Below are 23596 nucleotides of genomic sequence, written 5' to 3'. Positions count from 1 at the left end.
AGCACTTTCGTTAAAGTGTGTTTAAAAAAAAATAAAACATTACTTTTACGTTTTTGCAGGGGGGCAAGCCCCCTTGCATCCCCCACACCCACCTACTTAAATATTCTCACTCCGAGGTCACACTACAGTGGGGAAAAGGGAATTTTCCCTTATCCCCACTGTAGTACGATCTTAGCAACAGGCATACTTACGCGAAAGTGCCTTTCGGTGAAAAGCACTTTCGCGCAAGTATGCCTGGCTGAATCTTTTTCAGTTATGTTGCTGTTCAGTGATCCGTACAGATCCCATATATACATACACATACACACACACACACACACACACACACACACACACACACACACACACACACACACACACACGGCATAAAAGCAAAAGGTTGGAGGGAAGGGACAGTAGTTGTACGATAACTTACACAAACGTACAATGTTCAACATTAGATCACTGTTGTAGTAGCCTAAGATATACGGGTAGACTACTACAGCTAAAGAGGTAACCAGTCAGAAGGAAATAATTAAGAATCCAGGAGTCCCTAGAGAATGGTCTTAGGAAAGTATGTTTTGGACATGGAAAATTAATCCAGTTTGTAGCACTTTATAAAAATATCTGCCTGTAGAATACTTCTAGAGTCTACCCATTTTCAGAAAGCCACATAAATCAAAGCCCTAGTGGAATGGACCCTAACCCTGGCTGAAAGTGGCTTATAATGGTAAGAATAACAAAAAGAAATAGCAAGTGATAACCGTTTAGAAATGGTCTGCTTTGAAACTAGTTGCCCTTTCTTCATACCTTCATAGGAGGCAAACAGCTGTCCAAGCTTTCCTGAAGTACCAAGTCATGTCTAGGTAGTACCAGAGTTGCTACATGTAAGAGATATTAAAAAAACCTAATTGTGATATTTTCTCTGCATTTTAAGTTATGTCATGAAGATGATCCTTCTGGCTTGCAAGCTAGCATTCTGGAACAAGTATATTGTGATGATACAGTATTTAAAAATAAGATGCTATATAAAGAGTATTTTTATTTTAAAGTATAGCACTTTAATTTCTTGGAGACTTAACACTGAATGTAACTGGAGGCATTTGATATATATATATATATATATATATATATATATATATATATATATATATATCAATTAATTATTAGTTAGATAATTATTTATTTTTGTATATATAGTTGCTCATGTTTGTAAGTTTATACTCCTTGAAGGCTACACAGCTGAGGCGCTAGTGTTTTATGTGTTCTTTTTTGATTTGTATTAAACTTGGAACAGCAGCCTTTCAGTGTTTTCTTTATTATTTAGATACCTTGGTTGTATGCACACTCCCTGTGCTAGGTCTGAAGCACTGCATATGAAAGACTGCAAAGGATTTAGAAGGGAAAATGGGAGACCTGAATTCTGAAAGAACTGTCTCCCCACTAAAGAACCTCCATCTTTACAAACCTCAGGATAGGTATTTCAAATGATAAAAGGGGAAGATGCTAAGTCCATGCTCCAAGCTGACAAAGTACCATTACATTTGTTCATATTAAGTCTAAGGGGAATCACAAGAACCATAGACACCATTAACCCCAGAATCATTTGAAATTCCCTGAAAGCTACTTGGTATTGTGAGGTAAAACACAGGATAAACTTTTAGAACATGTCTACTATGATTAATACTGTGTCTGAAAGAAGAAAAACTCTTCTCAAGGAAGAATCTAACAGAGTACCCAGGACAAAAATGATATGAAATGAGATGAGAGCATTTCTGCATTTTAACTTGAAACCCCAGACTGAGCACCAGACTCTGTACCCTTTCTCAAGATTTTTGACAAGTGGAATAAGAGTCTGCAAATATAAGGCAATGATTGAAGTGTAGAAAAATGTGAATGCCTTGGAGTCTGCAACAATCAATTACTGGAGACAGACACTTTGTACATAACCTGTGTAGACACAGACCATCCAAAGTGTAAGACAGAGAATTAAAAGCTATGTACTCACCATAACTAGGTATTTGTGTTGCCCATTTTTATTCTTCCTCAACAAATGGGTTACAGACCTGATACTTGGATCCGACTCAGCCACATACTACAGACTTTGGATCCAACTCTCAAGCTTCTCCCTCTACTCATAATGCCCTAGTCCATCCCCAGTACCTCAGATCAGGTTTGCTGCCATAAAGCCTTCATTAAGTAATTAAAGAGGACAAATAGATACTAGAGTAGGGCTCAAACCCAGAAACAAATCCAACAAAGAAACCATCAGGTCATTCCAGAAGATTACAGGAAGGGGGAAGGAAGGGGGGCTGAGGAAGAATGAAAGTGGACAGCAGCACAGATGCCTAGTTATGATGAGTACATAACTTTTAAATCTGATGCCATCATTTTCATTCTTCCTCAACAAATGGGACTGAGTCTCCAGCTATGTAACGCTTGGGTGGCCCTCATGGAAGGATATTCTGGAGAACCGCTGAACCAAAGGCAGCTCTACTTCTTGAAATTAAGTCCAACTTGTAAGGAGTAATAAAAGTATGAGCACTGGACCATGTTGCTGCTGCACAAATATCCATAGAGGTTCTTGACCAAAAAAGCAGTTGAAGCAGCCATGGCTCTAGCTGAATGGGTTTTAGGTGTTCTTGGTGGAGAAAGGTCCTACTGGGAATAAATCTAGGAAATGCAATTAGTTATCCATTTAGCCAATGTAATTTTAGAAACTGGAGAACTGGTTTGGTGAAAAGTAGACAAACAGCTGGGCTATCTTTTTCTGAATTCTTTTGTCCTGTGTAAATAGAAACGTAATGGTCTATGCACATCCAGAAGATGTAGCATGTATTCTTCTTTGTTTGAAAATTTTGGAAAGAAGACTGGTAAATGAAAAGTTTGGTTAGTGTTAGATTCCAAAGCCACTTTAGGTAAAAAAAGAAGGGTTGGTTCATAAAGTAACATTGTCTTTATGAAGGACAGTGTAAGGAGTCTTTGATAAAAGAGCCTGGAGTTCAGAGATCCTTTTAGTGGAAGTAATAGCCACTGAAAAGTCTGTTTTCCAAGATAGATACTTTATGTCAGTTTTTGCTGAAGGTTCAAAGGGTTTTTGAGTCAAGCCTTGGAATACCACTGGGAAATCCCCGGGAGGTGATGGATCCTTTACAGGAGGTCTAAGTAGGAAGGTATCTCTTAAGAAAGCCTTACATAACTTGAAAGCAGCCAACCATTATTTTTTGTCCCCTGCATGAAAATATGATATGGCTGGCAACTGTACTTTGATTGTGGAAAAACTAGCACCTTCTTTGAAAACAGAAGCCAGAAAGTCTAGTACAGCAGAGACAGGTGCAGTAAAGGGGTCAATGTTGTTCTTCAGTGTCCAAAACAAAAATCTTTTCCATTTGCTCTTGTAAATCCTTTTGGTGGAGTATTTTTTTGACATAACAGTATGGCACATACTGGGGAAGAAAGCCTGGGCAGAGTGGCTATTAGTGAAACTGGAGAAACCATGCAGTTAATTTGAGGGCTGGGTTATTGGGATGATTCATCCCCAAAGGATGTGACAGAAGGTCTGGACTTGGGTCTAGTATCCAGGGAAGATAACGAGATGAGACCAAAGGAAGGGGAGCCACACCTGCTGAGGCCAGAAAGGGGCAATGAGGATGACTGAGCTCTTCAACTGACTTGCTTTCTGTAAAATTGTGGCTTCAGAGGTATTGGGCAATAGGTATAAAGGAGACCGGAGGGCCAAATGTTGATGAGAGCATCTCTTGGTGACTCCCCTTGAGGGGCTATCAGGGCAAAGTACCTGCTGCATTTGTAGCTGTGTGGAGGTGCAAAGAGATCATAGCATCGTTAACCCCAATGGTGGAAAATCTTCTTGTCCACTGACTGATTGAGACCACTCATGTAGCATCAGAATGAACCTGCTGAGTTTGTTTACTAGCATGTTGGCTCTCCCTGAAATGTGTATTGTTGCTAGAAAGCAGTTGGAGGAGATCGCCCATTGCCACAACCTCATGGCCTACCAGACTGCAGACATATTCTGCCAAAAGCGCAATTGTCTCCAGGAGTGCCTGTCTATTTTGATGTGATAGTATGCACCCTGAAGATTTATGAAGCACATCCAATCATCCTTCCGTAGAAATGGCAGAATGGACTGAACCATAACCATTCAGAACTTTGATTTCTTCACAAATTGGTTTCATTTGCTTAGATCCAGAATTGGTCTAAGGACTCCTTTCTTTTTGGCACTAAAAAGAAACATGAGTAAGTTCTGAATTCTATTTGGTCTGGTGGGATCTCCTGCATGACTTTTTTGTCTAGCAACTTTTGAATTTCTTATTCTGCAGCTTCCCTCTGACTGATTGGAATGTCAGGGAGCTTAACTGGAATCTGGGAAAAGGGTATGAAGTAACCTCTGGATATTATTTTTAGCACCCAAATATCTTTTGTTATATCAGCCCAGGCTTCTGGGTGCAAGGGCAAATGTCTCCCAACTGCTTCTAGAGGTAGGCAGTCCGGCAGCACTTCAGGAGCACTGAAAGGGTCTATCTGGAAAGTAATCTTGGAAACCCTGATTTTGTGGGCTTCCACTTCCTCTCACATTCAAACTCTCTCCTCTTTCTCTGAAGGAGATGTCTCTGTGTGAGGCCTGGAAAGATCCCTGGGACTTATGGAACCATATTTTCTTGCCATCTCTCTGACTGATTGAAAAGGTTTATTGAGGGGTAGAAAATGTAAGTCCTACGGCAGACAGGGCCTTTCCTTCTTTTTCACTGTGGATAAGCATTTCTTTCACAGAAGATGCAAACAAGAATGCTCCATCAAAAGGAGCACTGATGAAAGAAGACTTGAAAGGCTCCGTAAAGTTGCATTGCTGCATCCAGGCAAGTTTCCTTATGGCCATGCCTGTACCAGCTGCCTCTCTTCTTCTGCATGAAAGATTAACCTCATGGACACACTGGAAATTGACAAAAGAGTGGCCAGCTGAGAAGGTGATCTTTTGACATCCTCTGCAGACAGTTTTTTATCAAATCTCTATGTAGTCCTGTAAAGTCTGCCAGGTAGTTCAGGGACGTCAGGACGAAGGACGCTGAAGAAAATACACAATTTCCAAATCTGTCTAGTGCTCTAGACTCTCTGTTAGGGGGGTAGATAGAGGAACTCTGCTCTGCTTATTCCATTTTGGTGGCTGCCACCACAACCATTGCATCAGTCGGGGCTGCTTTACTCCAGTGGGGTTTATCCTCTGGCAGGGCTAAAAACTTGCCCAGGCAATGAGAAATAGGTTCAGTTGAATCCAGCTCCTTCCATGCCCAATGAGAGACTAGGTTGATGAGCTGATCAGCCAGTGGAGTCACCCAAGATATGGACGGGCCAGCACCAAAGGTCTCCAGAAATAATGACTCCTCTGGCAAAGGATTGTCGGTCGACCAACCCCCTTTCTTTTTAAGGACCGCTAAAATGTCCCCAAATGAGATGTCATCAGGTGGTGATCTGGGGGATCTCTTCCCTTCCTTGAAATAGGTATCTTCAGTGAAAAATTCCAAAAGGGAATCTATCTGTCTCCTCTTGCATGTTCTCTTCTGGTGGACCCCTCAAGGGGATGTTGTGGGGAGGTGTCAGAAGAGACAGGAAGTTCTTCCATGGGAACTGACTGGAAGCTAGGTGGAACTGGCTGCCCCTGTGGAGTAGGTTTGACAGAATCAGAGCTCGGAACTAAAGAGGGAATAGGGGTAGGACCCAAGGGAGGATGAGATGCCAGATCTCTAGAACAAGAAAGACCCTTTCTACAGCCTTGAATGTAGATGGAGCCAGAGAAGCCGTGGCCACCCACACCGGAGCCAAAAGTTCCAGCGCAGGTAGTTCATGACTCTCACCTGATCCATATCTCAAGGAGGGAACCAGACCTGAGCTGCCTAGCTCTGAGGCTCTGAGGGGCAAAGCTGGATCTGACATCGGAGTATTACCACACCCCATGGATCTGTTGTCTCCAGGACATGTTCCAATTTGAAGGCATACAAACAAAACTGGTCAGGGAAACTGTCATAGTCGAAGAAGTAATTGTCGTTGGATCTGACTCCAGAACTATTAGAATGGTTGAATCCTGGAAATCCAAAACCGAAGGACTGATCGGAGAAGGAGATAAAACTGTGTGAGTAGTGGCAGGAAGACTCACAGATCCAGTAGGGGACAGATCCAAGATAACCCGCATCTGGATCTGAGCTCTGAGGTAGTTTTGCATCATCCTATCCACATCTGCTTTGGAAAGACACCTGGAGGATTTTATTTATTTATTTATTTATTTAACATTTATTTACTGAGAATGTCTGACTGGATGCAGGTCCATTTTCAGCAGAGGCCCAGGGAGAAAAGCTCCAACAATAAGAAAAAATAAACAAACAAACGTTATACCACAAGAAAATTACAGAGTACAGGTCAACAATGAAACTACACATTGCAAAATATAAATAACTGAAGAGATGACACCTTAGCAATTTTAACAAAATTTGTACATCAAAGAGTATATGGTAGCATATATATTAGAAAACACAGTATGATATTTTTGAGGAAGACTTGAAATGATTTGAGGTAACAGAGTAGAATATATATTTGAAAGCACAATATGATATTTTTGAGGAAGACTCGAAATGATTTGTGGTAATAGAGTAAGTATATATAGGGGTGGAAGAAGGCATAATAGGATAGTACTGTAAAGTGTAGATCTAAGGTCAGAGGGTGTGTATAAAAAGTGGAGAATATGGAGTTAGTCAGGTGGGTAGCAAGAGCAAAGCCAGGATTTTTCTAAGTGAGTAAAAAGAAGTTTTTTAAATTGTACTATGGTGCAGATGAAAGTGGGTAGTTTATTCCATATTTTAGGAATGATGTTAGACAATAAGGATTCCCCAGCTGAGTTGTTAGCTTTGGTGGATTTAACTAGGAGTTTGTCACTGGAATGTAGTATTCTAGTGGTGGTGTATGGTTGCATGAGATCTTTAAGGGCTGAGGTTTTATCTGGTTCATGGAGTATTTTATGGCCGAAGGTTAGTTGCTTGTATTGGAGGAGCTCAGCCAGTTTAGTTGTCTAAGAGCAGTGCAATGGTATGTTTTGTAGGGGGAGTTTGTAGCAAATTTGGCTATTTTATTGTAACATGAGTCTAGTTTAGTAAGGTCTGATTTGCGTAGGTTGGTTAGTATATGGAAGGAATAGAGTAGGGGCGACAGGAGGTGTGTCTTGGCAGTGGTAGCTTTTGTAGATCTGGTTAAAAATTTCTTGTTTCTGTAAAGGAGACCTAAATTTTTATGGACTTTTTTGATAGTTTGGGCTATGTGGATATCACATTTTAGATTGTTGTCAATTTCAACCCCTAGCAGTTTGGTATGTGTCACAGGGGCGATAATAGTTTTGTTTTTGGACTCTAGGGTGAAAACTGGGAGTTTCGTAGGTGTTCTTAAGGGGTAGAAGAAGAGGAGTTTGGTTTTATTTGGGTTTAGAATGAGTTGAGCAGTGGTAAGCCAGGATTCTACTGATAGAAATGAGTTCTGGGTTATAGTGTGGAAGTCCTGTATGGTGGGGGCAGAGCATATGAGGGGAGAGTCATCTGTGTATTGTATCACAGATGGTTGGCGAGTGGAGGTGTGGAGCTGGTTGATAAAGAGGGAGAACAATAGTGGTCCTAAATAGAGTGAACAGGTGATGTTGCCACAGTACAGCCTTTTGTCGGTCTGATAGACAGTTTTGGAACCAGTTAACAGTGGAAGTACTAAGGTTTAGGGAGGAGAGGACTTTGATCATTTTTTGTGGTTTACCATATTGAATGCTTGGGACAGGTCGAGAAATATGGCAGATACGAATTGCCCTGAATTTCTAAGTTGGTTGTCTGTATTAGTAAAGGACATGAGGGCTGTAGTTGTACTATGATGGGGGTGAAATCCATGTTGTGTGATTGATAATAGATTGTGGGTGTTAAGGCAGTTCATGCGTTGAGTATGGACCACCCTCTCTAGAATTTTGGATAAGGATGATAGAATAGCGATTTGGCGGTAGTTGCTAAAATTGGTTGAGTTGCCGCCTTTGTGAAGGGGTATTATATGGGATTTTTTCCATACAGCAGGTACAATGCACTCTGACTTAGATCTGTTTATGAGTATTGCTACTGGGTAAGCTATTCCATCAGCAGCTACTTTCAGAAATTCGGCTGGTAGTTTGCAGCTAAGGTAGTTGATTTTAGTTTGAGCAGTAGTTTTTTTACAGTATTTACTGTTACTGGTTGTTGTGTAAATAGACTGAGGTTGTTTTGAGAGGGTTTACTGAGATGGGGAGTTATTGGGGCATGGCTATTGGAGTTGTTGTTTGTATTGGCTAGGGCTAGTATTGTTTCTGTAAAATAAGCATTAAATTGTGTTGCTATGTTTTCAGGGTTAGTGGCAGAGGTTGGAGTGTGTGTGGAGGTTTTGCCTGGGGATAATATGTTATTAACTGCGGCCCAGAATTTTTTTGGGTTATTATGGTATTTTTCTTGAATACTGTGGTAATAATTGATTTTGTCCTGTTTGATGAGTTTTTTAACTTTGTTACGTAGTTCCAGAAATGTTACTTTTGTGGTTTGGGTTTTGTGTTTGTGGTATTGTTCCCCAGGCTTTATTTCTAATTTTCAGAAGGAACTTCATTCCTTGCTCAAACAGGGTGCATAATTGGCTCTAACTCTAATGGTTCTGGAGGGAGCATAGCAATCTAGAATCTCCCAAAAAGTTTTATTAAATGAGTTGATTGCTTCATCTAGGGGTAGCTGTTTGAGATATTCCCATTTACAGCTTTTTAGGGCTGAGATGAACTTTTTTGGGTTGAAGGATTTTTTGTTTCTGATTGTACAGTAAGAGGTGTGGTTAGTTTGGAGGGTGCGGGCACGCATGAGAAATGTTGGCAAGTGGTCACTTTGGCCATCTGGAAGACAACCTGCCTGAGATGTTAGTGAGGGATTGTTAACCAATATCCAGTCAAGGATAGACAGGCATTTGGTAGTTTTGTCAGTTGTTGTAGGGGATGTGATAAGTTGTGTAAGATCTGATGGATGAAGTAGTTGATTGAGGTCTAGAATGCTTTTTAGGTGTCTGCATAAAAGGTGAATGGAGCTGAGGGGAGATAGGAACTATCAGAAACTGGTGAGCAATTCTTTGGTGTGTAAGACATGCTGGGCTTAGGATCCAATGATTTAGGATCCATAATTTGAATGGCAGGACTGGCTGAAATAACAATAGGATTTGAGGGCTTAGGATCAGAAAGCTTAAGGTCCACAGTCTTTTCAAGTACGACAAACTTGTATCCAACAATCTGGAAATGTTTGATGGTGGCTCCAAGGAAGTCTTAGGAGACTTATAGGTTCATAGGTGAGTACTAGGCTAATGGCCCTGGAGCCAACACAAGCCTAGCCCAAGAATATTCCCAGTCATCCTGTTGCCGGACATTAGTTCCTTGTGCCCCTATCGAGCACGGCTGTCAAAGTGATCCCCCGGGGGGAATTTCCTGTTACCCATCCACTCGTCAAGATTTTTCTTGAAGAGGGCTAGTGTAGTGCTCTGCTTGACATAAATGGGGTGTTTATTCCAGAGTATGGAAAGTCTCTGGGTTAGGAACCTGTCCCTCCAGCAGGTCCTGTTTATTGTGGTGATGAGGTCAAGGTCTTTGGAGTGTGTAGTGCGGGGGGATTGCAACTTTTTCAGATGAAGCACATCTAGCAACACTGGGTCAGACAAGGCTTTGTATGCCAAGCAGAGCTCGCCTCTAAGTAGGCGATATGAGACGGAGTATAGCTGGAGTTTTTTGAGCCTATCTGAGTTGGGCATGTGTTTTAGTCCTAGAGTCCTCTTTGTGAGGAATTTTTGTGGCCTCTCCAGTTATTTCAGGTGTCTAGTGAGGTACATGCCAAATGGGGCATTATACTCTATAATGGGTCTAATGAGGGATGAGTAGAGGGGGATTATGACTTCTTTCTCCTTGGATGAGAAACCATTTGTAATGAGATGTGCCACATAGAAGGACTTTCTAACTACGATGGCAACACAGTTGTCAAAGGAGAGGTTGCTATCTACCTGTGTCCCTAGATCTCTTATCACACCTTGGGAGTTGAGTGGGCTACCATCGAAGTGGTAGTTCATGGGCACCATATTTTCCCCAAAGGGGATAACAATGCTTTTTTTAGCATCGAGCCTAAGACCATTGTTCTGGCACCAGTCATTGGTGTCTGTGAGGCCCTTTTGTAGGATGTCTACATCAGCTTGAGAATTAATAATAGCTTCCAGTTTGCAGTCATTCACGAATTTGGTTAACCAGAGTCCCTTGGTGTTGGCCTGAACTTCAGAGAAGTAGATACCAAACCGGAGAGGACCCAGGACAGATCCCTGTGGGACTCCACTTGTAACTGCCTGGTAGTCGGATTTGGAGTCCGCTACTTTCACCGTGTAGGTTCTGTCCATGAGCCAGTTGGCAACCCATCTTATAACGTAGGGGTTGATGCCTAGGTTAGTGAGTCTGTCAATGATCCCTGAGTGGGGGATGGTGTCGAAGGCCTTGGCTAAATCGAAGTAGGATGTATGGGCTACCTTGCCTTCATCAACTGATCTGGTGACAGATTCATAGAAGTCTATCAGGTTGAGCAGACATGATCTGCCCTTCACAAACCCAGACTGTGAGCAGTCCAGGGTTTGAAGGTTCCCTATATCCCTATTTATGAGGTCCATAATGATGTGCTCCATGGCCTTGCAAATCAAGGTCATCAGGCTGATGGGGTGGTAGTTTCCAGGCTCAGTAGTCGCTCCCCCTTTGTGAAGAGGAATGACTGTAGCAGTGTGCCATTCAGTGGGAAAAAAGCCTGAAGTGAGGCTGTGGTTGAACAAGGCACTCAGGTGTGGTGTCAGTTCCTTTTGTAATTCATGTAGAACACAGCCAGGTATATTGTCAGGTCCCATGGAGGCTGCATTTTTAGCTTTGGATAGTGCGGCTTCTACCTGTGTAGTGTGATATTAGGGATTTGGAAATCCTTGGGTATTGGGATGGGCCTGTTAGGGGGTGGGGGTTAAAGTTTGCACTAAACTTGTCGGCCAAGATATTGGCAATATCTGTTGGTTCAGTGTAAGTGGTACCGTTGTGCAGTAGTTCAGAGCACCTCTGTGTATTGTTATGCAGATTCCTGACATAGCTAAAGAATGCTTTTTGGTTGTCTTTAGCATCTGCAGCAATTTTGTTTTTTTAACTAGCTTTGGAGGATTTGATGAGGGATCTCAGTTTTTTACTGAGACTTACAAGGGAATTTTTCCATCTTGGGACTTTACCTTTTCTGCAACTGTTTTTTCCTTCTGTTGTAGTGTTTGTTAATGGCAGGTTTCTCCTGAGGCAAATATCTGCTATGCTCCAATGGAGCTTTTTGAAGACTTACTGAAGGTTTGAGCCCCTGAACGGGAAGAAGAGGGAGGAGGCAAACCATAAAGTATAAGCTTACTATGCCTGTCAGCTATGACTCTTGAATTAAATCCTGCACAAACTGTACAGTTTGTATTTAAATGCACTGCACCTAAGCAATAGAAGTACTCCTTGTAGGCATCCGAGGTAGGATTTTATGCCCACAGGAAATGTATGTCTTGAAACTTGTTGGCTTGTCAGCCATGGCAGTAAAAATCCACTGAGAAAAATAGAAAAATAGTTAAATCAAGGACAGATTTTTTTTTTTGTAGGGAAATTACCATCAGTGGTAAAAAAAGAAATACCCTATTTAATAGGGTAGGAGTTATAGAAGAAGGGAAGAAAGACAAAATACCAGCAATGGTATGTCTGAGAGGTTATTATAAAAATAGTAGGAGCCTAATGCAGAAAAGGAGAAACTAGATGGAGGTTTAAAGATAGGAAAAATAAAATAATAAAAAATATATATTATATATTAAGAAAAAGAAATTTACTTTAAAGGTAATTCAACTTTTTACTTACAACTTTCTAAAAGATAAGAAACTGCGAGAGAAGAATCCCACATCCATGCGCAATGGCGGCAAACAAGATCTGAGGTATTGTGGATGGACTGGGACATTATGGTTAGAGGGGGGAGTTCGAGAGTTGGATCCAAAGTCTGTAGTATGCAGCCATGTCGGATCCGAGAATTGGATCCATAACCCATTCATTGATGAAGAATGAAAATAACAACATCAGATCTGATGATGTGAGCCAGATACAGAAAATCTTCAAAAGCACCTGAAGTGCTTGCCAATACCTATGTTATGGCAAGAATCTTTTAATTCTAGCTTTACCATAAAAAAACTAGCATGGGAACCAGAGATAATAGGGTCTGAAGGGACAACATTTTGAACTTTGGGACCTTTATAAAAACTGATATAGGCAAGATCTAGCACAAACCTCCAAGTTCCTTTTTTCTATAGCACTAAAAAATCCCTGAATAAAATTCTTTGCTCCTGTGGTCCGCAGGCACTGATTCTATGACTCACTGAGATAACATTTGATCCATACTAGGAGGAAAAAGGGATATATGGTTTACTGGGCAAAGGGGATCCCCTGTTGAATGATTTTCAGAACTCAGTTGTCTGGAAGAATGTGTGCAACAAGGATAGATGAAGATTCATGTAGAGCGGAAAGGTTGCCGGGGTGGGTGGAATGGGAACCCTGAAAAGTCAGGTAGTCAGTCTGACTTTTTTTGGACTGTTATTTATTTTTAGAGGCTCTCACTTTCTTTTTGGAACTTTCTTGTCATTGTTTTTTTTAGCCTGTTTGGAGGCACATTGCAGCTTGAATTATGTATTAAAAAAGGACATGAGGGAGAAAGAAATTTATTTCCCTTAAAAATGAAAGGTTGGAAGATTTGGGTTATTCCTTGTATCAACCCCCCTGCACCTCAGCTGTAGAAGGGCCAAAGAGAACTTCCTTGTCCAGAAGAAAATAAACATTTTCAGTTTTAACATATGCAGGAAGATGTTGAGGATATAACCAAGCAAAGCTTCTCATGACTGGCCAAGAAGCTGCCACCCTACAGACTGTATCTCCACCATCATAAAAGAACTTTAAAGCATATTTAATAAAATGAAAAGTAAAAATAAATGAGACAGTCAATTAAATTTTTGCCTCTACAGAGTCAAGGTTACCAGTAAGCTTCTTCATGTTCTCCAAAGACAGAAGCAAAAACTTTAGCATATGGACCTGGCAGTTTAAAATTCTGAAAGATAAAAGTAGAAGCAGAATACACTTGCTTCCCAAATCTGTCAAAAGCTTTTCCATCTTTGTCAGAGGGAATGGGACTGATATAAGAAATTTGTCCAGCAGAAACAATTTTGGAAAGGGAAGCCACTGCAGAGTCTGCTTTAAGATTAGAAAAAAAGAAGTTATGTCTTACCATAACATTCCATCTGTGTTGTAGATCTTCATTCATTCCTTACTGATGGGATTTCAGTTCTATCCTCGGAACCGACTCAGTTAATACATAAGCTTGCATCAGCCAAAAAAACTCTTGAGCTAAGTCCTACCTATAGTGCCCCTCTCCTTCTTTCTTCAGGTGGAGTTTGCCCACCAGGAATAGAGACAGTGGAGGCCCTATCTGAGCAGATGCCCTATCAGGCAGTCAGGACCAAAAAGATCACCCAAGAGTCCTTGGGCAGGGGGTAGGAGGGTGAGACATAAGGAATGAATGAAGATCTACAACGCAGATGGAACGTTATGGTAAGAACATAAATTCTTTATCTGATGTTGTAAATCTTCATTCATTCCTTACTGATGGGACCGAGTCCCCAGCTACTTTATGTCCTGGGAGACCCTATGGAGGGATATTCCTGAGCATCATTGAGCCAAAGGATGCTCTTCCCCTGGAGGCGATATCCAATTTGTAATGTGTGATAAAGGTATGGAGGGTTTGCCCAAGTGGCTGCTGCGCAGATGTCATCCATAGAGGCTCTGGAATGAAACGCCACCGAAGTGGACACTGACCTGGTAGAGTGAGCCTTGATTTTAGTAGGTAAAGTTAATTTGTTCTGTTGGTAGACAAAGGTAATGCAATTCTTTAGCCATTTTGACAAGGTGACTTCGGAACAGCTTTACCCAATTTGGGACCTGAAAAGGCTATGAACAGCTGGTCCAACTTATTTTTTTTTTTTATTTATTGACATTTATTATCCGGGTTAGTCCAGCTGGGCCAGAGACCCATTTTCAGTGGAGACCCAAGGAGAAAAGCTCCAGTTACAAATAGTTTAAAATACAAAGAAATTCAATTTGCATTACATAAAAATTCAGTTAATAATCCATAAAAGTGAAGTTTGGAATGCAATTACATAGAAATTTATTATGTACACAGTATAAATACATATAAATACACTGTGTGGGATAAGAACAACAAAATAAGTAAGGTAAATCATATCAGAAGATGTATAAACAACAATAATTTTTTTTTTCAGAAACTTTCTGAAAGATTTAGTTTTGCCTAAGTAAAAATGTAGTTGTCTATGTACATCCAACAGGTGTAAGCAGTATTCAAGTTTGTTATAAATTTTTGGGAAAAGGACTGGTAAATCAACGGACTGATTGAGTCTTGAATTCAAGATAATCTTGGGCAAAAAGGAAGGGTTAGTCTGAAGTGATACTTTCTCATTATGAAAAAATTAAATAAGGGCGATTAACACACAAAGCTTGTAACTCTGATATCCTCCTGGGTTAGGTGATGGCTACGAGGAATAAGGTTTTCCAGGATAAAAACTTCAAATCACATGTGGCAGAAGATTCGAAAGGTGAACCGGTTAGAGTTCATAAAACCAAAGTCAAATTCCAAGATTCAGTAGTATTTTTAATAGATGGTCTCAGGTGCAGGACTCCTTTCATGAAGGTTTTGCAAAGGCGGTAAGACATCAGTGAGGAATCATTAAAGCCATCATGAAAATTGGTTATAGCCACAAAGTGAATTGTAATAGTAGAGGCTGAGGCTCCTGAATGGAGTAGAGTCAACAGGTATTCTAAGACCTTATGGACTGAGATTGAGAATGGGTCTAGTCCTTGTTCTTTAGCCCAGATTACAAACCTGACCCATTTGCTGTGATAGAGTATTCTGGTGGAGGGAGAAGCCAGAAGAATTTTTCACACTGAGGAAGATAGGTTCATCTGCCTGGCAATCAATGGAAGTGGGGATACCAAGCGGTCAGCTTGAGACTGTGAATGTTGGGATGGACTAGGCCCTGTAGGTGAGATAGGAGTCCCGGGATTGGATCTAGGGTCCATGGACGGTGAACCAAGTGAGGCCATAGAAAGGGGAATCAAACTTGACCGGGCCAATAGGGTGCAATAAGGACTACCTTGCTTCTCAGCTGTTGTGCTTTCTTCAAGAACTGTGGAATTAGGGAAATAGGGGGAAAGGCATACAGTAGACCCCGGGGCCAATTGTGTATCAGAGCATCTCTCAGGGACTCCCCTTGGGGAGGATTAGGGCGAAGAAGCTGCTGCACTTGTGGTTCAAGGGGAAGCAAAGAGATCGCAGCAAGGCCAGCCCCAAAAACAAAAAATTTGTATTGCTACCATGGAGTTGAGTGACCACTCGTGAGACATCAAAATGTTTCTGCTCAGTTTGTCTGCAATCAGATTGGAGTTCCTGGGGATGTGCATTGCTAAGTGAAAGCGGTTGGAAGCTATCGCCCATTGCCACACTCTCAGGGCTTCCCAGCATAATGGATAGGATCTGATTCCTCCTTGCTTGTTGATGTACAAGACTACTGACATATTGTCTGAGGATAGCAATTGTCCCGGACGGAAGGGTTGTCTGGAATGCTTGCAATGCCAGGAGTACTGCCCTCAGTTCTAGGACATTGATATGCAGTTTGGCCTCTATGGGGAACCAAGTGCCTTGGACGGTCTTTCCCTGAAAATACTCCCCCCACTCCATCAGGGAAGCATCCGTGGTCACTGTGGCTTTGGGTTGTGGGGGGTAAAAGGGATGACACCATAACTCCTCCTCTGGTTTTATCCACCAGTTCAGATCTTACTTGCATCGGTTTGTTATGCGGATTGGGTAAGACATCGGGTGTGTTAAAGGAGACCATTGAGATGCTAGGAGTCATTGTAGCAACCTCATATGGAATTTTGCTAGTGGAACCAAGTGACTGTAGCCACTATGGAGCCCAGGAGTAGAAAACCAGTTGAGCTGGGAACAGATTTTGAGAGAGTATTCTCTGAAGTTGAGATCTCAGTCTTAGTAGCCTGTGATGAGGTAAGGCGACATGGCAGGAGATTGTGTTGAACTTTGCCTCAATTAACACTAAGCTTTGAGTCGGTACCAGTTTTGACTTTTCTGTGTTTATTGAATTCCCTAGCTTTTCTGCCAGATTTTGAGTGTACGACATGGCTTGAAGCAGTAGACTCCTGGTTAGAGTGGTAAGGAGCCAATCATCTAGATATGGAAACACGCAGAATCCTTGTAGTCTCAGGTGAGCTACTACTACTGCAATGCATTTGGTGAACACCCTGGGGGCTGTGGAAAGACCAAAGGGCAGTACTCGAAATTGGTAATGACTGGCTCCCAGCCAGAAGCGAAGTATCTTCTGGATCATTTGTCCATTTTTATGTGGTAATACATATCCTGAAGATCCATAGAGCACATCCAGTTGTCCTTCTCCAGAAATGGAAGAATGGACTGAACTGTGACCATCCGGAATTTTACTTGTCTGACGAACGTGATCAGTACACTGAGGTCAAAAATTGGCCGCCAGTCCCCTGTCTTTTTTGGCACTAAAAAGAACCTTGAGTAAAATCCAGGTCCTATTTGGTCTGGTGGGACTGGTTGGATGCCTCTTTTTCTTAGAAGTTTTAGGCCTTCTAGTGTTGCTGTATCCCTCTGACTGGGTGGGACATTGGGGATTCGACTTAAAGGCCTGGGGTAAAGGTGAAAGGGGATATGGTAACCTCTGGTCATTATCCTCTGCACCCATGAGTTTAATGTTATCGATTGCCAGGCTAAGTAGTGCAGAGAGAAATGTCCCCCAACTGCTTCCAATCGGGCTGCTGCTCAGGAACACTGATAGGGCTGAACAGAGAAGGAATCTCTGGAGCCCTGGTTTCATGGGCCCCCTCTACTATGGTAGGGGCATCTTCAGGATGAGTTCCCGCTTTGCCCTGGGGAGGATTGCTCACCACCTGTGTCACAGAAAGGCCCTTGGGATTTTTTGAACCACATCTTTCTGCCCCTCTGATTCCTGGAGTAGGACTGTTTAGGGCTGGAAAAGCATATGCCCACAGCAGATATGGTCTTTCCTTCTTTCTCACACCTGGCTAATGTGTTCTTAACTTTTGGGCCAAACATGGAAGACTCATCAACAGGAGCATTGACGACGGAAGACTTGAAGGGGTCCACAAAATCACAAAAGTACACCCAGGCGTGACGTCTTATGACAATGCCTGAAGCAGCTGCTCTGGCTGCCCCCTCAGTTGTATGAACTATCAACTGCATAGAGGAGTTAGAAATGGACTCTAGGATGGCAAGCTGATAGGAGACTTTATCTTGCACCACTTCAGGTAATACCCTGCCAAAGTACCTGAAAGTTCTGTAATCAGGTCCCTTTCTAGATGTGTAAAATGTGCCATGTAATTCAGTGACCGTAAGGCGAAGGTCACTGAAGTGTAAATCTACTTCTCCAGTCTGTCTATCATCTAGGACTCCCTGTTCGGAGGATGGACAGTCAAACTTTCTTCCACAAGTTCTTTCTTAGTGGCCGCTGCCACGACCATGGAATCTACTGCCAAACCACCGGAGCAGTGGGGGTGGTCTTCTGGTGAGGAGAGAATTTTATCAGGCCTCAGGGAATCAGCTCAATGTTATCAGGGGCCTTCCAGGCATGCTGCACGATGAGCTTGATCAGCTCATCTGTAGGTGGGGTCACCCAGGAAGTAGAGGCTTGAACATGGAAGACTTGCAAGAATACAGATTCCTCAGTAGAAGGGTCGATGGGCTTCCAGTTGCCCCTCTGTTTCAGGATCTCCAGGATGTCTCCGAATGAGACATCTTCAGGGGGTGACCGTGGGGACCCTTCTCCCTCATCAAAATCTGTATCTTTGGCGACGGATTTCTCTGGGGAATCCACATGATTCCTCTTGCACATTCTCTTTCAGGGTGGCTCCTCAGTGGGGTCTTCTGAGGAGGACTCTGAAGAGTTTGTGCCTTGAAGCAGGGTTACTTGCTGCTCCCATGCTTGAAATTCCTGCATAGTGGGCTGTGTCAACTGCATGCGAGAGGAAAGGGAAAGGTCAAGTTCTGATGCTGGAGGTTCCAACTGCATGTTTGCAGAAGCAAGAACCCTCTCCATCATCTGGAAGGCAGACCCACCTGAAGAGAGATGGGAGCCTGGAACCAAGAAGGACATCCTCAGGACCCGGGTTACACCCCTCTCCAATGAGCCCACATCCAGGATAGGAGCCCAGAGAGGGCTAGGAGCTGCCGAAACAATCGGAACCATAGATGGCGCCATAGAAAAATTGGTGCAGAACTATGGGTCACGGTGCCGACAGACCAGTCACGGTCCCGAGGGTGGATTGGCTCTGAATGGAGTGAAGTCCAGAGGGTAGGTTCCGGAACCGTGGAAGGTAACATCACAGAAACCAAAGATGTAGGCACTGGGATAGACATCAGAACCAAGGGCTCCAAAGCCTGGGAAGAGGTTGAAGGAGGATATGTTGGAGTCTATGCAGATAAACCTTTGGCTCCAGCTGGGAGGGAGGTCTTGGTAGGAGTTGGAATCCCTCTGGCTGCTAACAGCTGATCAACAAGCCTCACTACATCCATTTCAGAAAGACTCCTGATGGAAAGTGTAGATACCCCAGACGGAGAGTCAGGTCTCGCGAGAAAAGGTCTATACTGCTGTCCAAAAGGGGGTTGATTGTAGGTGAGTATTTGATCCTGGGCAAAATTTCAGTTTTCAGTGCCAAGGAGGATTGAGCTATGAAAGAGATCATTGTCGGTGCTGAAATTATGTTTCTATATTGGCTGAAGACATCCACAGGTTTAATGTATGATTCTCCTCTTCCATCATTTTTACTTCTCACCTTACAGAGATAGGGCTTAACCTCTCTTTCACAAATAGATACTGTCTACATTCTAAGCTTTGTTCCCTGATACTTGTTACAGAAGCATTAATTACATAGAAAGGAAGAGCTATAGAGAGCTTGTTTAAACAAGCTAAAGAACACTTAGACCATGTTTAGTTTCTGATTTTTTTCACAATGTGAAACACTTCTTAATATTTAAAAGTGAACACAAAACATTTTCATTTTGTGTATATATTTTTATGATATAACTAAGAGCATACACATGTTCCAACTTGGTAGATTTTAGAATTTTTATGTCAGCATATATTTATGTCAACTTTGCACTTTGTATTTTTTATGAATCACACAGACTTTTAAACTGCATTTTTTAACAGCACAAGTTTTGTTAATTGATGTAATTAGCAAGTGCTACAAACATCACATGATCAAATGCTTTTAGTATATAAAGGATAGAAAGCATTCATTTAATTCAACTTGATAAAGCCTGGTACAACCAGGCGAAAGCGCTTGTTTGGAGAGTTCGTTTGTTTGTCAGAATAAAGGATTTTACCTGCTTTTGGAACTACAACTGTTGCTGTCCTTGGGTTACTTCGAAGTGCACTAGAGCCATTCATTTTGCAACTATATTGGCCAGCTGAACCACGCTGTTTTCCTGCTTTTGGAAACAAGTTTTTATCTGGATTTTTACTTGGCTTTGTTTGCTGAATTTATGTCTGGTACTGAAGTAACTATAGGTACCAAAGCATGTATCAAAGTTGTTGGTTCTGTGGTAGGTGTTACCGACTTTGGCACCATAGAGAGAGTTATAGGCTATGGTGCCGTAACAGTTGGAGCAGACATTTTTGGTAATTTTGGAAATTTTGGTGTAGGTTCAGATACTGTCTGTGACGATTTAGGTTCCTTGGAACTTGGAGAAGCCAGAAAAGAATGGCTTATCTTTTTATTTTATTTTCTGGGAGGTGTTAAGACCTCCACCTCAGAAAGAGCCTCCAAAAAGGGAGAGTTCAGTAATCCTTTCAGCATTAATTTATTGTTCCGCTCTGCCAAAGTGCAAGAGCTGGAGATGAGGAACTCTGAGTCAGTAGACACACAAAAGATGCCCATCAGAGTTGGGCATCTTTCGCCCACATTTGTCACACTGATTGAACCCGGTCATTCCCTTCTTGTCAGACATTGTGTCATGATTCTACTGGAATAGTATAATAATGCAGTCACACCTTCTTGCTAGAGAACAAGTTATTCTAAAGATAAGCACACACAGAAGGAAAGAAACATTGTTTTTTTTTTTTTTTTTAAGAAAGGGAGAAAGGGGAAATACCAACAATGGTAAAAACAATTACCACAAGGGTAAGGGAGGGGCCTGTATGAACAATGGTACTAACAATACCAAAAGGTAGGAAAAAGGGAAGAAACTAACACACACAAAGCACAGCAGTAAAGAGGGCTATTAATCTCAAAGAGAACTAGAAGGTATCAGCGAGAAAAACATGTGTGTGTGTGTGTGTGTGTGTGTGTGTGTGTGTGTGTGTGTGTGTGTGTGTGTGTATATATATATATATATATATATATATATATCAAATGTTTCACTACTTAGGTGAGAGCTGGCTTGGCGCGTCTTGAGAAGTACGTGGCAAACGAGATCATGGTAAAGGAGAGGGGTACTATGGGTAGGACCTAGCTAGAGAGTTTTTCTGGCTGGCGCAAGCTTGTGCATTGACCAAGTCATTTCCTAGGATGGAACTGAAGTCCCATCAGTAAGGAATGAATGAAGATTTACAACATCAGATCAAGTATTTGTAAGCCTGAGGTACCATGTATAACCTATCATACTTCCTAGGGGCAGGAAAATGACTGTCAGGAAAAATGCAAGCTGTGAGAAAAGCACTCTCTAAAGGAGGAAAAACAGAAGGAGCATCATTGATTGGGGGAATAGCTAACTGTGATAAGTCATAATACATTTACTGAGCAGTGGGGATTTCATCTTGATCTTATTGAAAATACTCTTGTATTTCAGATAAACTTTAAGAAAAAAGAAAGGCCTTCTGGAGTGAAATCTGAAGCAACACTTTACTTAGATTCAGAATCTTCAGACTGAGATTACAAATTCTTAAGCACACCAGTCACCCACAAATTCTTGCTGTTCTGGCTGAAATCAGAGGTAAAAAGTGAGGAAAACCATTTTCTTTCCTTTCCAGCATGAAAATGGCAGCAGAAAAAGCTGATATTAACTCCCTAGCAAATCCCAGCAAATCTTCCTTGTCCATGGAAACAAACAGAAGCCACATGTTTTACTTTTTTATCTCCTTTCCTGCTAAAGTCCCTAGAACAGGCCCAACCCAAAGTAGGCACACTCTCCTGGTACCCAGGCTGCTTATCTTGGCTATTAGGTAAAACACTAGCCCCACCAAGACTGAGACGGGTTTCTCTCCCTTGCCAATGCAAGGTATCTTTACAGCCACAGAGGATGTGTTTATCCCCTGGTTGTTATTGCCTGTAGGTGTTACACTACACAGAATTGGGAAAAAAGATGAGTGCCCTGTGATGCCAAGACTGGACAGGGCAGAGTCATCCATCAGTGGCTGTGGCACAAATAGAGCCGGCATGATACTCAAAGACTTCTTTTGTTTTGTGAACAGGAAAAGGAAAGAGCAACCAAGGAGACTGGTAACTGATCCATAGGATCAACACAGGACGAAGCACTAAAGATGGGTAGAGAAGCATGAAAGAGTTAATAAAGTTTTAAAGCAGTCAAAAGCAGGTTCATGTAAGAGAAAACTCTGACAGTCAGCATAAGTCCTGTCCCTATTACATATAACCTATACAACCTGTAGGAAAAAAGTTAAAAATATGACATTCACGCACACTTCCCCTGACAAGTGACAGTCCTAAAGGAAAATAAGTTTCTCAGCAAAAGAATGTATACTTTTACAAGACAAAAGTTCACATATTTTCCACAGAAAAAGAAATTTAGTGCAAGGTTTTCTGCAAAGAGAGACTTATTTGCTCAGACCTGAAGAATCACTAGCTGACCAAATGTTCCACTGCACCTGCTGAAGGAGCACAGTTCAATAGCAAGAAAGCTCTGAGCTTTTCACCTCTAACTGTTGTTTTATATAAAGCTCCTGACAGAATGTGTAAAAGGTGCCCTTTAGCTTTGAACAGCTGTCTGGTATCAGTGGGGGTAGGACCCATACAGCTTAGGCTACTGCCACAGTGATCTAGTGTTGAACATCTATAACAGTAGTACAAGAAACACTGGAAGGGAAGGAGGAGGACTGAACCAAGTGGAAGAGCAGTGTTGCATCCTCATCTGCCTAGAGGAATGTCTTTTGTTTCACAGACAACCACTGCTTCCTTCCACAGAAACAGATGTGTGTTTTACAAAGTATTAGAAAAGGAGATATCTGAGAAGGGAGAAATGTGACGAAATATTGGTCTGTCAGAATAGGTGCCACCTTTATAGTTTTTAATAATTCACAAGACAAGTGAGGTCTGGAACCGAGTGTCCAGAAGGCCACCATTTTTTCTCAGGTTGTTCCATCTGCAAATGTATCATTTATCAGGAGAACCTGAGAAGGTGGAGACCATGAACATTTTATACTTTTCATAGTATGGATTAGCACAGAAATGTTATACCTTAGGATAGGAAAAACTATGAAGTCTGGCTCTGTATCTGAAAATGACTGCTCCTTGAATCAACCTGATGACAGTCACAGAGTGGAGTAGAAAGCCATGTCTCTATAAGTAAACATATTTCAGGACTCTAAGGTAAATGAGACAGCTACTTTGTTTTGCAGTTAAAAGTATTTAAGACAGTGCAACAAAGTGTGAAATATATGCCAACAAACCAACAGGAAAAAGAATGTCTTTTGTATGTAAAGTTAGCTAATTGCTTTGCATAAGTGAGAATATTTACCATAAGAGTGACAGAAGAGCTACCACAAGCTTGTAACTGGTCTATTAAAAAGTCATACTTTAGTTTCTACTTCCACTAGATACTAACTTGTTTTTTCTTGCTTTATTCTGCTGTTTTGCAGGACTCTGCTCAAGGATGCTGAAGCTCCTTAATATTGTTGCCCCAGCTTACTTTCTTTGTGGTGCTGCTGTGACATTTGCACTCCAGCTTTTCCTCTTCATCCCTGCAATCTTTGGGTATCCCTCTACAAGCATCCCTCCTTTTACACTCTTCCACGGTGTGCTGTTTCTCTTCCTGGCCACCAATACAATGGGGAACTATATCCTAACCATTCTGAACCCCTCAGAATGTGTGCAAGACAGTACTTTTGACAAGAAGGCTACAGATCAAGCAGATGGAGTGGATAACCAGCTAATAAAAGCGACCCACTTTTGCAAGCTGTGCAGTAAGGTAATCTGGAAACGTGACCATCATTGCTTATTTACTGGCAACTGCATCGGAAAGAGGAATCTGCGGTATTTCATCATGTTCTGTCTCTATACCTCTCTCACCTGCCTGTACTCCCTCGTGTTGGGTGTTGCTTATCTCACTCTGGAATATGCACTTTCCTTTGGGAGCCCACTAACTTTTCTTACACTGCTGCCTCTCGC

General features: G+C 41.9%; 1 protein-coding gene across 1 annotated transcript in view; it reads left to right on the top strand.

Annotated features, from left to right (window-relative positions):
* The window catches only part of ZDHHC22 (zinc finger DHHC-type palmitoyltransferase 22), a 171499-nt gene that overhangs the window by 129681 nt on the left and 18222 nt on the right, over nucleotides 1–23596 (top strand). Inside the window, exon 3 of the mRNA XM_044073480.1 lies at nucleotides 23068–23594. Coding sequence (XP_043929415.1) covers nucleotides 23082–23594 — 513 coding nt within the window. The 5' untranslated portion in view covers nucleotides 23068–23081. The remainder of the gene's footprint in view (nucleotides 1–23067; nucleotides 23595–23596) is intronic.

Source organism: Protopterus annectens, chromosome 6.part0, assembly GCF_019279795.1.
Source record: "Protopterus annectens isolate FY-2018-M chromosome 6.part0, PAN1.0, whole genome shotgun sequence".
NCBI lineage: Eukaryota > Metazoa > Chordata > Ceratodontiformes > Protopteridae > Protopterus > Protopterus annectens.
This window is presented reverse-complemented; position numbering and strand designations above follow the sequence as displayed.